General features: G+C 29.3%; 3 protein-coding genes across 4 annotated transcripts; 2 read left to right on the top strand and 1 right to left on the bottom strand.

The window, feature by feature from the left end:
- The first annotated feature begins 2,700 nt into the window (after window positions 1-2,700).
- LOC112680336 (COMM domain-containing protein 3) lies at window positions 2,701-5,518 on the top strand. The gene is made up of 3 exons (XM_025550394.1): window positions 2,701-3,009; window positions 4,648-4,916; window positions 5,241-5,518. The coding sequence occupies exons 1-3, from the start codon at window positions 2,856-2,858 to the stop codon at window positions 5,412-5,414; spliced, it is 597 nt and encodes a 198-aa protein (XP_025406179.1). The 5' UTR covers window positions 2,701-2,855; the 3' UTR covers window positions 5,415-5,518.
- A 165-nt stretch (window positions 5,519-5,683) lies between these two features.
- On the bottom strand, window positions 5,684-8,173 carry LOC112680381 (mitochondrial 2-oxoglutarate/malate carrier protein-like). The gene is made up of 5 exons (XM_025550464.1): window positions 8,115-8,173; window positions 7,579-7,818; window positions 7,201-7,505; window positions 6,097-6,196; window positions 5,684-5,963 (listed from the first exon to the last, which is right to left on the bottom strand). The coding sequence occupies exons 1-5, from the start codon at window positions 8,171-8,173 to the stop codon at window positions 5,744-5,746; spliced, it is 924 nt and encodes a 307-aa protein (XP_025406249.1). The 3' UTR covers window positions 5,684-5,743.
- LOC112680382 lies at window positions 8,169-14,373 on the top strand. Of its 2 annotated transcripts, none has more exons than XM_025550467.1 (3): window positions 8,169-8,728; window positions 13,854-13,955; window positions 14,012-14,373. In XM_025550467.1, the coding sequence occupies exons 2-3, from the start codon at window positions 13,865-13,867 to the stop codon at window positions 14,218-14,220; spliced, it is 300 nt and encodes a 99-aa protein (XP_025406252.1). In that variant the 5' UTR covers window positions 8,169-8,728; window positions 13,854-13,864; the 3' UTR covers window positions 14,221-14,373. The 2 variants fall into 2 exon arrangements, with proteins under 2 accessions (XP_025406252.1, XP_025406250.1); XM_025550465.1 differs by lacking the exon at window positions 8,169-8,728 and adding an exon at window positions 13,733-13,788.
- Window positions 14,374-16,133: the final 1,760 nt, after the last annotated feature.

The following is a 16,133-nucleotide window of genomic DNA, read 5'->3' as shown; positions in this document are numbered from 1 at the left end:
CTTGGGTAGTGTTTTCTATGTCAGTTTTTGATTTAAGAGAAATTTTTAAATTGGTGGTATTTTGCATGATTTCAGTGAACTCATTCCATTTTATTGGACCTTGTGATAAAGAAGGATGCATAGGGTTTAGATCTAGAGCTACGTTTAGTTGGAGCAGGACAGGAGTATGATCAGAGCTAACATCGTTTAAGTTGGTGACAGAGAAATTAATATAACTGGGTAATATTGAGATGAAGAAATCTAAAATGTCTGGGTGTCTATTTAGATGTTGGGGCTAATAGGTGAGACCATTTTACAAAATATTAAAATTATAAATTATCTTATTCATTTCATAATTAAAATCAATATAAGTACAAAATTATACGCTGTAAATTAAAAGTTCACATGAGGCCGTTGTATTTCAGCTATTGACAAAAGTTTTTTCTTTAAATGATCATAAAGTTCCCAATCACCCCCACACCTATTTGCATATGTTGTGTAATGCCTAGGGAGCTTCTAAGAAAACGTTTGCCAGATAGAATTTGAAAATGATTTTTAAAGTTTTATCACCATATTCAAAATAGCCAATCAATTGTTTATTTCATTAGACTGGTTGATCATTTATTTGATGTATTAAACTCCCGAATTCCTTTTTCTAAAGGATTTAAAAATCCGATCAATTCTGGAAACTAATTAAAGCTATATTCGACGAAAAGTTTAGTTATTTTAGAAGTTTAAAAATTCAAGATGTTCCAATTATTTTAGGTGGTAGAAAAATGTTTGTACTTGGTTTTATTATTACTATGGAAAGTACCTTAAATGTAGTATATAAATCACTAAATAAATGTCAAAGCCCATTAAAATTTGTACTGACTTATAAAATGTCCCAAGATCATTCAGAACTTTTTTTTTAGTTGTATAAGAGCAAGAAGTGGCTCAAACAACAATCCAAATTCAGTGCAATTCAAAAATACTCTTAGGCAGTTATTATTCACAAACAATATAACTGTTGAATCTGGAAATTGTTCAAACTTCAATTACTCTGAAGGTGTTTATTTCAATACCTTGTCATGTACTTTGTAGTTTTTTACTTGATCTTAAAAAATAAATATAAAAATATGATTTATTTTATTGTTATTTATATTTCTACTAAGTACAAAAAAATCGTCTTTAAAACAATAAAAAAGTGAAATATTTATACATTTCCTGTGTACGGCATACGCACTAATATGTTTCTTGCCGTACGGTGGTGGGGATAGCGTTTAAATTGACGTCGCCCGACAATTCGTTTTATTTATGAAAGCAGGTATTACGAGTGCGTGCTCCAGTATATTCTTTATCTCGATGGTAATCATTAACATTTTCAGTTGATAACAAGCAACCTGTGTTCACATATAAGCGCTTCCTGCAGTAAGGCATTTGGCTGCCTTATTATAAAAGAACGTTATCATAGTTTTATAAATTCTTTACATTTGATGAATATAAATTATATTATGTCCTAATGTATATGGTAGGCAAGTAGTAGAGCAAATGAATAGTTGTAATGGAGACTGGAGTTATTAAAAATAATTACTTTATTACATATTAATGACTAGAAAAATGTAGTTATTTTTTTACAAGAATGGAATTAAAGGTCTTAACTTGTAATATAGTATATAACCTAATAATACCATATTTTATCATTTTACTCTTCTCTTGGTAATTTTAGTTTTCTTTTGGCACATCCACTGAGAGGTGCCATTTTAAAATTAATTTAAATATTAAATATATAAGATAAAATGTATAAATACTATAAATTGTACAAATATTAACGCAGGTGACGTTAGCATATGTGTGGCGTGCGCTGAATGTGAAAGTGCCCAATCGGAGACCATAATATAATTCTATATTTCTATATGAATCAATATAATGACAATACCCTCGCTCAAAGTATTTTAAAAATAGACATACAAGTATACAGTAGTCACTGTCTAGATATGATAAGAACAACTTGACATTGTAGTATAATACCGGTATTTAGCTATAAATAGCAATTATTACCTAATCGATCGTTTAAATTTAGTTACAAGTTACATTACTTAGATTATAATTAAAACCCGATGTATTTGGTTTCATTTGCGTCATATTTAGGCAATATTAAGAATTTGGTAAAAATTAAAAGCAATCATATAATAATGAGCCCCTCTCAATACTTTAGGTGGGCCGGACACATATTAGGCTGGGCCAGGAACATCCTAGCCCTCCTTTAGCTACGTGCCTACCTACCTATCTATCATATACATTAGGACATAATATTATATTAATTATAATATTACATTATATTATATTAATTTATATTCATATATATTCATATTATACATTATAATATACCTAATAGTATATAAATAAATACCTTTTAAATCAAAAAAGATCTTCTAGCTCCTAAATTTACATTTACATTTACATTTTACAATTTGAAGTTTTGATAACGTTTTTTTATGATAAGCCAGCTTAATGCATTACTGCGGGGAAGGGCTCGTGTTCACATCTCGGTTTAAGATATACTTATATATATATATATGTATATATATATATATATATATCTAAACTTATGTATATCTTATACCGTGGTTCACATCATAAACTTAATACTGAGTATAAGGTCTACGGTTCACATCCTAGAGTAATATGGTTTACATAGATAACGAAAGGCATGGTGCATCGGTATTTAGTGATAACTAAATTTTTGATTACATAATGTAATATATAGTTACTCAATATACAGTATTTTTGTGCATGTGGTTTCAAGTGTAGTGCGTTTTATTGAATTTGTTATTATAATTTAGTGCCTATATTTGTCAGTTAACGATACCAAATTTTTTTTTTCAAATGTCACTATGAATATATCAACAGAACTTGAATTGGGACTGAAACGATTGTGTAATCCAGCTCTGATTAACGACAAATGTTTCCAGACGTTGCTTAAAAAAGCTGAGAAGAGATTGGGAACTCTGTTAAACAGTGATACTACGGACCAATTAACAGATGATGGTGAGAACTAAATATCTATTTTAATGCTAATATTGTGTTCCATGTTCATCCATTAACAATAAAGATTTTTTTATTTTTAAATTATTTAAAATTATGTAAACAGCCATAATATTTATTGTAGAAACCATTTCTTAATAGGATAAAAACTAAAACTATTAAATATATACCATCGAATAGTACAAACAATTATCTTGAATGGAATTTTCTTTATAACGTTTTGGTAATATTAAACTAATAAATATTTGATTTTAAAATATATATGAAAAATATTATCTGGTTTTAACTTGTTTTTTTAATTTGATGTAATTAGATTTATTAAATACCTAATCAGTTTTAAGTTAAAATTATACAATTATTAATCTTAACCAGAAAATCATTTATTTATAGTACAGACATCAATCTATTTATTAATTTTAGCACATTTTATTTTAAATGTAGGTTTTAATAATAAATAGAAATACTTCTTAAATAGTTGAATACCTATCAAGAAAGTATTTATTACAAATAATTAAGATCTAACCAATTCAATTCCTACTAAACTCAATAAACCAATATTAATAAAATTAGATTGTGAATTACTTAAGAGTTGAGGAACTTTGTATTAAGTTTTAACAAAAATGATGAAACAAGGAAATCACTTGTTATACATTTAAATAGGTAACTTTAACTTTGTAATTAAAATACTTTGTAATTAACTTTGTAATATATAATTGCAATATTTTATTTATATCATATAATACAATTTCAAATATTCAAATTAAGTTATGTACTCTAGTTTTGTAATGATTAATGTAGTTTACCAATTAAGGATTATTTATACTTAGGTCTATTTTATTTTCAAGGCAAAATATTTTGTTGAACACAGTAGTCATTCAGGGAGTACAAGAGGAAGGTTATATTATTATTATGTTGTCTTTTTTTTTTTATAAATATGAATATGGCCAATAAACCAAGACAAAACCTAAGGGGTTATTATTATTATTTAGTATTTACCATCTTTGTCCATAAGAACTATGCATGTATACACATAGGGTTACCTAGTTTAATTGTATTGAAACACAAATTGAATCAAATTGTAGTCATAACAGTTAAATTAAATAATTTAAAAGTGTGGAGATGTACAATTATTTTATCAAAATTGCTTTCCAAAAAATATTTTAATACATTTTCAAGTATAAATAATGGGATTATTTAAAAGTAAGATACTCTTCATTATCTTATTTAATATATTATCTTTCTTTATAAAACTAAAACTTTTTGTTACCAATATAATACAAAAACATAGGATTTATTAAAGTAAATAATGAAAAATAATTTTTCATATTTATAAAAATCGTAGTTATGATAAATGTCTACCGTAAATGTAAGGAAAGAGTTCAGACTATATTCAACCTGTATTTCATTTTATAGTATAGTTTGTTTGACATGCAAAAATGAAGTTAAATTATAAACTAGTGCAGGTTGTTGACCCAGTTTGATTAACCCCAAGTTTTTAACCGTTGGACTTATTTAACATATATCTGTGGTCACACAATGCATTAAAAATACAATAACTATTGAAGTGAATTATATAATTTTTAATTTATCCTATTTTGATATATAGTTATTAGTTAAATTGTAATTTATATTATTTTATAGAGTCGACTATTACATCTAAACAAGATATTGTAAAAGAAGCATATGCTTCATTAGTGGCTCTGTACACAATCGCAAGTAGATATTGTTTGGATGGAAATGAATTGAATATGAATATCCAAACACTTGTGTTGGCCAACAATGTCCGTATACCAGAAATAATAAAAACTTATGAAACTATCAGTTCACATCTTATGCAAATCTGCAAGATCACTACTACTTCTTTAGCTTGTGTTGTCGATGTTGAGTGTCGCCTAGATTACTGTGTACAAGTGAGTACTTAATATATTTATTGAATAGATGAATTTTTGTTTAATTTAATTCAACAATGCATCATATTAGTATTATTAACAAATTAATTGACACTGGTTAATATTTATTTTATTGCTTGCTCTATTTCAAATTTATTATCACATTACATATTAAGCAGCTTAAATAAATAGTTATACTATTTTTGTAATAAATTAACAAATTGTTGTCAGTTGACTATAAATTAAGTTATTAATAATGATAATTATGACTTACCAATAATGACTAACCAAGTGATGCATTCAAATTATAATTATTATTATTATTTCAATATGATATATTTTTAGTCTAGTGTTTTTGATGACGTGTCCGAATTCTTTTACAAAGTACGGTTAAAGACTGTAGATAATGGAACAATAGAATACATCGATTTTGTCTGCAATCCACAACAACTTCAAGAATTAGTATTTAAGTTAAAGGATGCAGTTCGACATTTAGAAAAGATTGCTTCTACCAGTTAAGATTTATAAAATGTTTTATCACATTCAATTAATACTGCATATTTGCTCATTCCTAAGTTTGTTATATTCTTTTACAGTCTTAAATATATATACTTAACTTTTTATTTGTGTAAACATTAAATGAAATCTTTAACAAAAAAAAAAAAAAAAATAACAATTAATAATTTTAAGAGAAAAAATAAAAAAATAAAACAAAAAATATAAAATATAAAATATATTTATATTTTATATTTTTTTATATAAAATATAAAAAATAAAATAAACAACAATAATAATTTTAAATATTAGCACATAAATTATTTTTAGTTAATAACTATCAAAATTGTAATTTATTTTTTTGACTGGCGTTCAAACACTGCAAGTTTATATGCCTCATTAAATTTTTCTAACGCTATGAATGTTAGAACTGTATGAGGTCCAATTCTAGCAAAATATGGCACTATTCCCTTCCACAAATTAAAGAAACCTTCATTCTTCGCTACTTTTACCATAGCATTTATTGTACCAGAATATTCTGGAACTCCATCAATTATTTTCATGCTTTGTATTCTATAGTAACAAAGTTCAAAGAGTATTATTATTATTATTATTATTATTATTATTATTATTATTATTATTATTATAAGAAAGATTCATTTATATTTCATACTCTGTTATTTTACTTGTAATTTATTTATCATACCTAGTTTTGGCTATATCTACTGGTAATGATGCAACAGTTGTAATGGCACCAGAAGTCATTGATGAAGCAAAATGCAATACTATGTTTTCTTCAAAATATCCTATACAAAACAAAATCAATTAATTCATGTTACATACTTTTCAAAATATACAACTTAATAAAACATTATAAACATTGTTGTGTAAAAGCCATAATGATTTAGACTAAAGAAATTATTAACTAAAGATGATCATAGTTATATAGATAAGTTAAAAAATCTATTAGATTTAGAAAAATCAATATGATTTATTTAAATTATTTAAGTTTTGTTATTCTTTAAATTAAAACATTAATAAATTTTTGATTATAAACACTTAAATTATTTAGTAAGCATATGTATAACTGGCAAAATAAAAATTAATTATAATATATAATTGATTATTCTATAATCAATGTAAACATTATTTTTATTTTTCATAATAATGAATGGAAGTTTTATATTTAACACCTAAATACATTTATAAAAAGAGCCTGTTTAGTTAAATTAATATTATATTTAAACATTCTAAGATTAATTTTGTACTAATTATAATAAGAGCTTTCAAAATTCAACTTGATTAATTGCCTAAGAATTCTAATTTTAAGCTAATTGTTAAATACATTGCTCAAGATGTTAAAACTAGAGCAAATACTAAATAATGTGAATAAAATTACATAATTCAATTTGGTTTAAAACATTTATAAATATAACTGATTTCTTGTATAATATATTTAAAAACAAGTTTTTTTTTAATTTTTTTTATTATAACCATAAAAATACAAAAATAAGTACAAATTTAAAAATAATAAAAAGTGTTATTTACTAAGTTTTAAATTAAGGCTCAGATTATGTTTCAAGTGTTTATATAATTACCATATATATGATATTTAAACATGAGAAAAATAAGTAATCAATAATTAAAAATTTAGAATTAATATTTAACATAAAATAAATAATGTTAAATTATGAATTTATTGCAAAGTATACGTAATAACTCTAATGAATTATAATATAGTTAATAAAACAGAAATTACATGAAAAATAAGATAATTTGGACTCTGGTTATAAAACTTCTAATAACTCACCGCTCTTTAGATATAATTCTTTAGCTTGAGAATATGAAGCAAGCTGAGCCATATTAACTACAGCTGCCCTTCCCATAGTAGCAATGCATCCTCTCCACCATGTAGCAATACCTTCTTCCTTTGCAATTCTAGCCAATGCGTTAATAACACTAGTATAACCACGTCTTTCAGATAAAGGTAATTGTGCATCAGATGTCATTCGTATAAGAGCTACTTCAGCTGGAGTACCAACAGCAGCACCTGTAATTCCTGATACCATAGCCAAGCCCAATTTAACCACCAAACTAGGAGGTTTGTTGTCTTCCCTGGAAAAAAAAATATTTTTTATGAGATCTTCACATTATTTATTTGTTCAAAATATCTGGCATGACTTCTCACCCAGACATGATTGTAAATAATGAATTGTACATCCCCAATCGTGTTGTCGAATATGTAGCTTGTCTGAGGATGCCAGCGGAGAGTCCAGGATAAAAGGCTGTCACCCCTTTTTCCTTGAGCATAGATCGTACAATACCACCCATGGACTTTTGTTTTTCAGTGGCAGTAACATCGCGTCCAGCCATCTGCATACGGTTTTTTAGTACATCCAAAGGATGTACAACGACTGTGGCCGCAGTCCTGCAAGACATTAAGTATCACTATCGAAATCATAATTCGAAGGAACAGGTCACTCAAAATGAAACGTAGTTCAATCATTTGAAATCAAACAATTTTAATGATTTGGAGAAATCTAATTGGGGAAAAAAATTAGAATTCGACTTCTTCATAAGAAGAAAAGTAAGTTCATAATAAATTAAAAAAAGGACACGGGATCAGTGCAAATATAAAGCCCACCACGTCGTTCAACACGAGTGATAATCTCAACTTGTGGTTCGAGGTCGTCGAAAGTTGTGTGGAGGTGAGTAGGTACTTACGCAGCCAGTCCGCCGTTGAAGAACTTGACCAAAGACGGAATCTGAACTGAATCGCTCATGATGGCGGTGGTTCGTGCGAGTTTTACGGCACAATCAAGAGTTATCGGGCATTTGACGCGAACTTCAGTGCTTGTTACGTTGTTGCGTTCCGTACGACACGATTAACCGCCAACGACTGCCGGACCGCGTACTACGTGTTGTACAATGGTAATGAATTGCACACATCAAAACCGCCCCCTCCAACCGCCGGTTAGAAAACGATATGATGAAATGATGAATTGCCGCACTGTACGCGCGGAATGGAAATTAATAATAAAAATTAAACGAATTCGCTCCGAGAGGAGGAAAAGAAACACGAACCGAACGGACGGGCTATTATCTATAGCGAGGCGCCGTGATAAGGCCCAAGGGCACCGCGGTGCGGCGGTGTGGATCCCGATTGCGAAGCGCTCACGAAAAGCGTTCCGTGCTGGAAGTGGGGATGTGTAGGAGACCGTGGTCGCATCGTTACAGTTGAAGGAAGTGCTATACATCGTGCACGCATGGTCGTGATCGTCGTCAATCCGTCACGCCGTTTCTCCTCCCCCTATTACGAATAATCGTCAACGGACAAGGTAACGATGCTCCGGCCATAGGCGCTCTCGCGCACATTAATCACAAAAAATTTACATACACCTCATATACATTTTATATATACATTTTAATTCGTGGCAATCACCAAACCTAAAGGCTCGGGTGCACAGAACGCGGCAGGCAGCAATCACGTGGTTATCACGACGATCAGAACACGATGCATTGAGGAGTGGTCTAAAGAAAATTTTATTTTCGTTTAGTTCGCTTTAACCTAGTACCTATACCATCAAAAAAATATTTTGTGGGATCTTAGATTGTATATTTTTATACTCTTATAATTTACATATTTTCGTAAATTTCGAGGCAAGGAGTTGAACCCCAAACACCTCTCTATTTTACGCGTCTGCGTACAGTTCCTACGTCCCGTTGTCTACTGGTATTTATTTTTATGTTATAATCTGTATTTAATTTTTTATTACTGTCACTGTATAATATATTAAGTACCGACTTAAAATTTAACACGCATTCGATTATCTGTCCGGATTCCTGGATTATTACGCTCGTATAATTTGCGATAATTTAATATAATTTTCGTGTGATTGATTTGATACGATGCTGCTGCGATTCTGTGCACTTTTAGGTGATTTTTTTGAGAGGTAGCTGATGTAGCTCTGTTCGTTTCGATATGGTTCTCTTGATATTTTTGTTCTATAGTTTGTACTTTTTTGCGGCTTGTTTTATTTGATATTTTCTTACTCTATCTGTATACCTAGCACGGACTTTTTTTTATTGATAGTACTGTAATAAAATGTTATAAAACACTAATATTTGAAATATTCAAAATAACAAAAAAAAATTTTAAATAATCAAATGACCACTTTCAATATTCCTAGTTTTTTTTTTTTTACGGGAAATTTTCTGTACCGAATATTACGTAAAGATTTTGGTTATAAAAACAAATAAATCCTTCTTGCTGCAACTAATTCGCCAGTACCATACGAAGAACTACTTTTATTACTTATCCTTAAAATTAAAAAGAAGATATGAATATGGGTGCATGAAATAAATACGATAAGAGAAAAATCTAATAAATTAGAATAACTGAAAATTTAGCCTGTGAAAGCGCGCTTAATATAAATATATAAATTAAAGTTAATTTTATTTAACTAAATTTATTAATATTTCATAAAGAAAAAATAGTTTAGAAATAATACATTAATATCAATAATTTCTAAAGGGTAACGCTGAGTATATTAAATAAATCTAGACTTGATGAGTACCCGCTTTAAACTTCCTTAGACTGGGCTCTGGAGCAAAATGGTTCCGACACCCCCTTTCTCCCTACGGTGACAGCCCTGATAATATTGTTCAAGATCCTCCTCCACCCATGGTTACTTGTAGTTAGTATGTACAGATAGTGGAGATCCCACGAAAAGTGCATAGGGCGTTAACATTATATTATTACATAGAACGCCCCATCACACCGATTATACTTGTTTATTAAATCATTAAATTACATACAGCTAGTGTTGGGTAGTAACGTAACACAAATAACGAATTACTGTAACGCAATTACTTTTTCAGTAACACAGCAGTAATTTCATTACATTTTACTTAAAATAACGCAATTGTAACACAATTATTTTTAAAGAGTAATTTCTATGATGTAGCGCATTATTTTATACGTTAATTATTAAAATAATAGTTTTGAATGTATTAGAAAAAAAAATTATAAAAACCAACCGATAAGATATCCCAGAACAATTAAAAATCAATTTTATTTATTTTTGATTCCGATAATAGTTAACAATATTATTGAACATTCCATGAATTAATGTTATTATTTCATTATCAGAAAGTAAGTGTTCGGCTTAAAAATGAAATTTAATTAAAATGAATTATGATTTACTCGTTAAGTTAAAAGTTAACTTTGAAAAAAAATTAACTTAATTTAGTTTAAAGTTAAAATTTTCTAATTTGGAAAAATAAAAAATTTAGTTTAAAGTTAAAATTTTCTAATTTGGAAAAATAAAAAATTGCAAACATAATATTAGTTTTATAATAATAATAGTAATAATATTAGTTATATTAGTTAATATTATTTTATTTATTTATTTATTTATTTATTAATATACGGGATAATCCCTTGGAAAATATGTACAACTTACTATGAAATTATATGATACAAAATAAAGAATATTAAAATTAATAGTTAACAGTAATCAGTAATTATTTACAAATACAGAAGACAAGAGGGGTCAGCGTTGGCATTATTCATCATTCGTGCAATTGGCTCATTTTTTAAGTAATTTGTTGAGGCGAATGGTACATAGAAAGGAGCAATAGATCGGGAGAGACGTTGAGGTACTCTAAAACTAATTAAGGAAAGCAGATCAGGAGAGTCAATATTACCTTGCAACAATTTACTCAGGAACTTAATGCCCGCGATACGTCTACGCTCAGCCAGCGAGACCAGCCCAAGTTGAGACGAAACTGGTCCATAATTATGTGGTTCAAATGGGATATTCAATCTAAAACCGGCATACCTCATAAATTTGTGTTGTACCCTTTCAAGCCTTAGTGAATCATTGATGTCATGAGGATCCCAAATTACAGCACCATACTCAACAATAGGGCGAACAAGTGCACAATACAGTATCTTAAAGGATGAGCATAACCTAAAGTCAATACATAATTTTAAAATAAACCCCAGTGTTTTAAATGCTTTGCAACAAATATGCTCAATGTGAGGTCTCGGATCAAGATCGCTACAAAGAATAAAACCAAGATCAGATACACAGCCATTAGAATTTGAGATAGCAGTAGGTCCGAGGTGATATGCGTACGTGACAGGGGTCTGAATCCTGGCGTAAGTCATGGTCTTACATTTAGAAACATTAAGTGATAAACCTAACTTATTAAACCACTCAGTGAACCGATCAAAATCACGCTGTAACAAAATACAATCATCGATGGACGATATACAAGCGAAAAGTTTGATGTCATCTGCAAAGCTTAAAATACGGCTGTTGGAAAGAACACTTGATATACTATTAATGAAAAGAGAGAACAGGAGCGGAGATAAGTGTCCTCCTTGAGGAACACCAGACGTAGCAAGATAGATATTAGATTTTACTCCAAACAAATTAACCCATTGGTATCGGTGAGAGAGGTAAGACGAGAACCAGGACAGGAGAGGTTCACCGATTCCAGATACGTTGAGGTCCTGAACTAGAGCTTTGTGATTAACTGAGTCAAATGCCTTATTGAAATCAGTGTATATGACATCCACCTGTGATTTCAGATTAAAAGAATGGTATACATAGTTGTGAAAAACTAAATTACAGGTAATGGTGGAACGACCAGGACGAAATCCGTGCTGTTCCTCCATAAGAATTCTATTGATCGATGGTTGAATACTATGTAAGACCAGCGATTCAAAAATTTTGGAAATATACGACTGAATTGAAATAGGACGATAGTTGGAAACATTAGTGAGTTCATCAGACTTGTGTACAGGGGTGACAGCACTAAACTTCAACATAGAAGGGAAAATTCCTTCTTCAAGTGAACGTTTAAAAAGAGTCCAGAGAAGGAAAGCTATGACATTTCTTAATTGATATAAGTATTCACCGGATAATCCATCGGGTCCGACGGACCATTTGCCATGCAAGTCATTTAACTCTTCATAAACATTTTCAACAGTAAAGTTAACATTATTAGGTAAGTCAAAGGAGCTGATTCCTAACGAGGAAGTATCAAGGTTAAGATGAGCTTCGGAGAACACAGAAGAGAAGTACGTTGAAAACAAATTAGCTGCTTCCTGCTCATTAGTAGAAGTAGAATCCCTATAAGAAACCACCTTAGGAATTGCACTAGAAGACCTTTTGTTTTTAACGAACTTCCAGTAATCAGTTGGGTTGCTGATTAATGACGATTCAATACGTTCAACATATCTAGGTAGACATTTTTTAGATTCGTATTTAAACTGAGCTCGAAGCAGTGAAAATTCCCTATAATCGTGTGCATTGGAGGATGTCTTGAACTTAATGTGCGCCTTTTTCTTTAAAAACAAAATATTTTTTAGTCCCTTATCAAACCAAGGCGGGAATTTTGAATCAATAAATTTACACAGTGGAACAAAGTCAAGAACCGATTTATGTAAGGCATCATAAAAAGTATTAAACGCTGCGTCAACATTATATAATTCGAATGTTGAGCACCAGTCAAAAGACGATAAGAACAAACTGACATCCTCTATGTTAGCTTTACGAAAATTATAGAATGAGTGACTACGATTACAATGGGAAGAGGACATATTAATTGGTAGAGAAATATTCAACGTTGGATGATATGGGTCAATCGGCACAACCGGTTCATACGATTGTTCAACGGATATTAGTTTACTGCTAGAAAACACGAGGTCTAGTATAGTATTAACATTATTAACTATATTGTTTTTTTGAAAAAAACCGCACGTAGCGAATGTTTCAGGAATGCAAGCACCCCGGGAGGGTGACATTGACGAATAAATTAGGCCATTATCGTTATTGTCCCAAGATAACTCCGGCAAATTGAAGTCACCACATAAAATAAATGCATGGGAAGGGTAGATCTTTCTTAAGTGTTCAATTGAGTTAATATGTGACTCATAAAGGATAGGAGAAGAGTTGGGGGGAAAATAGACACCACCTAAAACAAAATTAGATAGACCAACAGTAAAACGAACAAAAACATGTTCAACATTAAGATCAGGGACAGATATAAAAGTAGCTGAAAGGTCTTTATGAATGCCAATGAGGACCCCTCCTCCCCGAGAAAATACACTGGTATTAGTACATCTATCACATCTAAAAATATTATAGTTATATAAACCGAGTTCATTATTACTAAAATTATTATTTAACCAGGTTTCCGTTAATACAATAAATAAATGATTAAAAGCAGATATATTACAAATTAAATTAGTTAGTTTGGTTCTAAGTCCACGGCAATTTTGATAAAATCCTATGATTTAATCATGGTGAAGCGTAGAAGCTAAGACTGGCTGGCCTGATTGATGAAACGACCGTCCCCGTTTTTTGAAAGTATTGAACCGACAGTAGGTAACCCGTTCACAAACATTACACGCAGGCCTGTTTCACCACTTTTGACTCTCCTTTCAAGGTCCTCGTAGCATGAGCGTAAGAGTTTGCGCTGCAATAAAGTTCTATCCTTGGACATCCGAAAACCTTCAGGAAAAGGTTTACCCAAACGTTTTGCAGAATTGTAAGCGGAGAATAAATTGAAAGCAGCATCTTTATTTTCACAAATAATTTTTACAGGGCGTATGAAATCAGCGCGAGCTCTACCAAGACGAATTAACTTAAACTTCTCAGGAACAGCATTCTCCAATGAACCAAGGGAATTAGAAATGATATGTTTGTCATGTTCAATCCTTACAGAGGTGTCCGGTGAGGAAGACTCCGGAACTCCATATATAATTAAATTGGGAAGACATCTTTCATGCTCAAAATTTTCTTGCAGAACTTAAGAAATAATATATTGAATATTCTCTGTGGGCTTGCTACTCTCCAGTCTAGCAACTTTACCTTTAAGTTCAACAACTTCACTCTGGAGAGTGGCATACGACGTTTTAAATAATATAAGTAATATAAGTAATATTAGTTTTTTCACGCTCAAGAAAATTACTGGGGAAATTTAAAATGATACATAAAAGTATTAACTAGCTATCGAAAAACTTTCTTTTCTAAAATAAATCTTAGTCCTGAACTCATACTCAAATCAATTTACAATTTTAATAATGAAATTAAATTGGAAATTATATCACAGTTGTTTTGTGATTAATTCCCCATCGACACTCGCTCTCATAGTATTTACTATTTTCACAGAATATTCTTAGGATTTCCATGAGTTTATAGTGTTTATACAATAACAATGTTATAAAAATATAATGATAAAATATAGCCCATATAATGACTATTTAAGTTATTTTTCATATTATTTTCGTTTACAGGAAATTCAAATTAAATAGTAAATTATAAATATAATAAAAACCTCATTTAATAATTTGCATTATTTTTTGCACTAAAATTAACTTAATTTAGATACTTTTAAATAAAATTAACACGTTAATCTTAAAAAAAAGTAACTTATTAAATTAAAAGTTAATTTGTAAAAAAAGTAACGAGTTAATAAACTTAACGTTTTAACTTCATTTTAATTTTTAACTCGTTTATTCTTAGCCTTGATTAACACCACTGCTCTGATATCTGTGGTAACAGTTTTTTTTTATTAAATATACTTTTAATTTCGTAAAACGTATATTTTTTTTGTATAAAACATATTAATAACACATTCATATTTTCCAATGACGTCTGCAGTAACCATAGTAATGTTGAATAAATAACGTAAATTATCGAGATAAATAATTAAAATATACTGTAGTTTTATAATTTCTATATTTGTATTATAAAAATTGCTAAAATGATTCATTATTTGTAATTTTTAGAATCCTATCCACTGAATGTACTTAAACATTAAATAATTATATGGCAAGTATTCAGTATTTTATATTTATATGTATACAGTACTGTCATAATTAACAATAATGCCATAGGGCAGTGGTTCTCAAACTGTGGTACGCGTATCACTAATGGTACGCAAAAGACTACATGGTGGTACGCGAAAGGCCGCATGGTGGTAGAACTGATATTAAAAATTCAATATTTAACTCATATATTAATTAAAAACACTAATAAATTTGTAGTAATATATAAATAATAATTTTATTTTAGTATTTTACTGCCTTTTTATTTAAAATAAATATATTTAACTATGTGAAGTTTGTATGATTCTATTTTTAATAATTAATGGTACGTGACTGATAATATACACATGTGGTACGCGAAAAAAAAAGTTTGAGAACCGCTGCCATAGGGCAATAACATTTGATAATACTATGTATCAAACTTTCTTATATTAATAATGGATTATTTCATTGGTTTAAGTTTTGCAAACTTTTCAACAATATTAACATAAATAATCATTTATAATATAATTTATCAATGTTATCTATAATTCCGTACATTATTGTAAGCATGTAACACACTATTTACATCATTTTATATTTATAGTAGGTATATAACAGACGTTCTTAAACTTTATGTTGTTACAGACTGGTATTTGATTTTTTAAGTAGGCAACGACTCTTTTATGAATTTGGCTCAAAAATCAAAAAGTTTTCCTTTTTTTTCTTAGTTCTAATTGCATATTTATGCATTAATGAAATGTTAATATATAAATATATATATATAAATAAAATATTATGAAATTATATATCTTTATATATATAAATAAACGAAAGTGTTCCCCTGATTCATAATCAAGAGCCGAACCTATAAGAATTTTCGACTTGAAATTTTGAGGATAGAATAATTTTATAAT

This window comes from Sipha flava, unplaced genomic scaffold (genome assembly GCF_003268045.1).
Source record: "Sipha flava isolate LNK unplaced genomic scaffold, YSA_version1 176_pilon_pilon, whole genome shotgun sequence".
In the NCBI taxonomy this organism is placed as follows: domain Eukaryota; kingdom Metazoa; phylum Arthropoda; class Insecta; order Hemiptera; family Aphididae; genus Sipha; species Sipha flava.
This window is presented reverse-complemented; position numbering and strand designations above follow the sequence as displayed.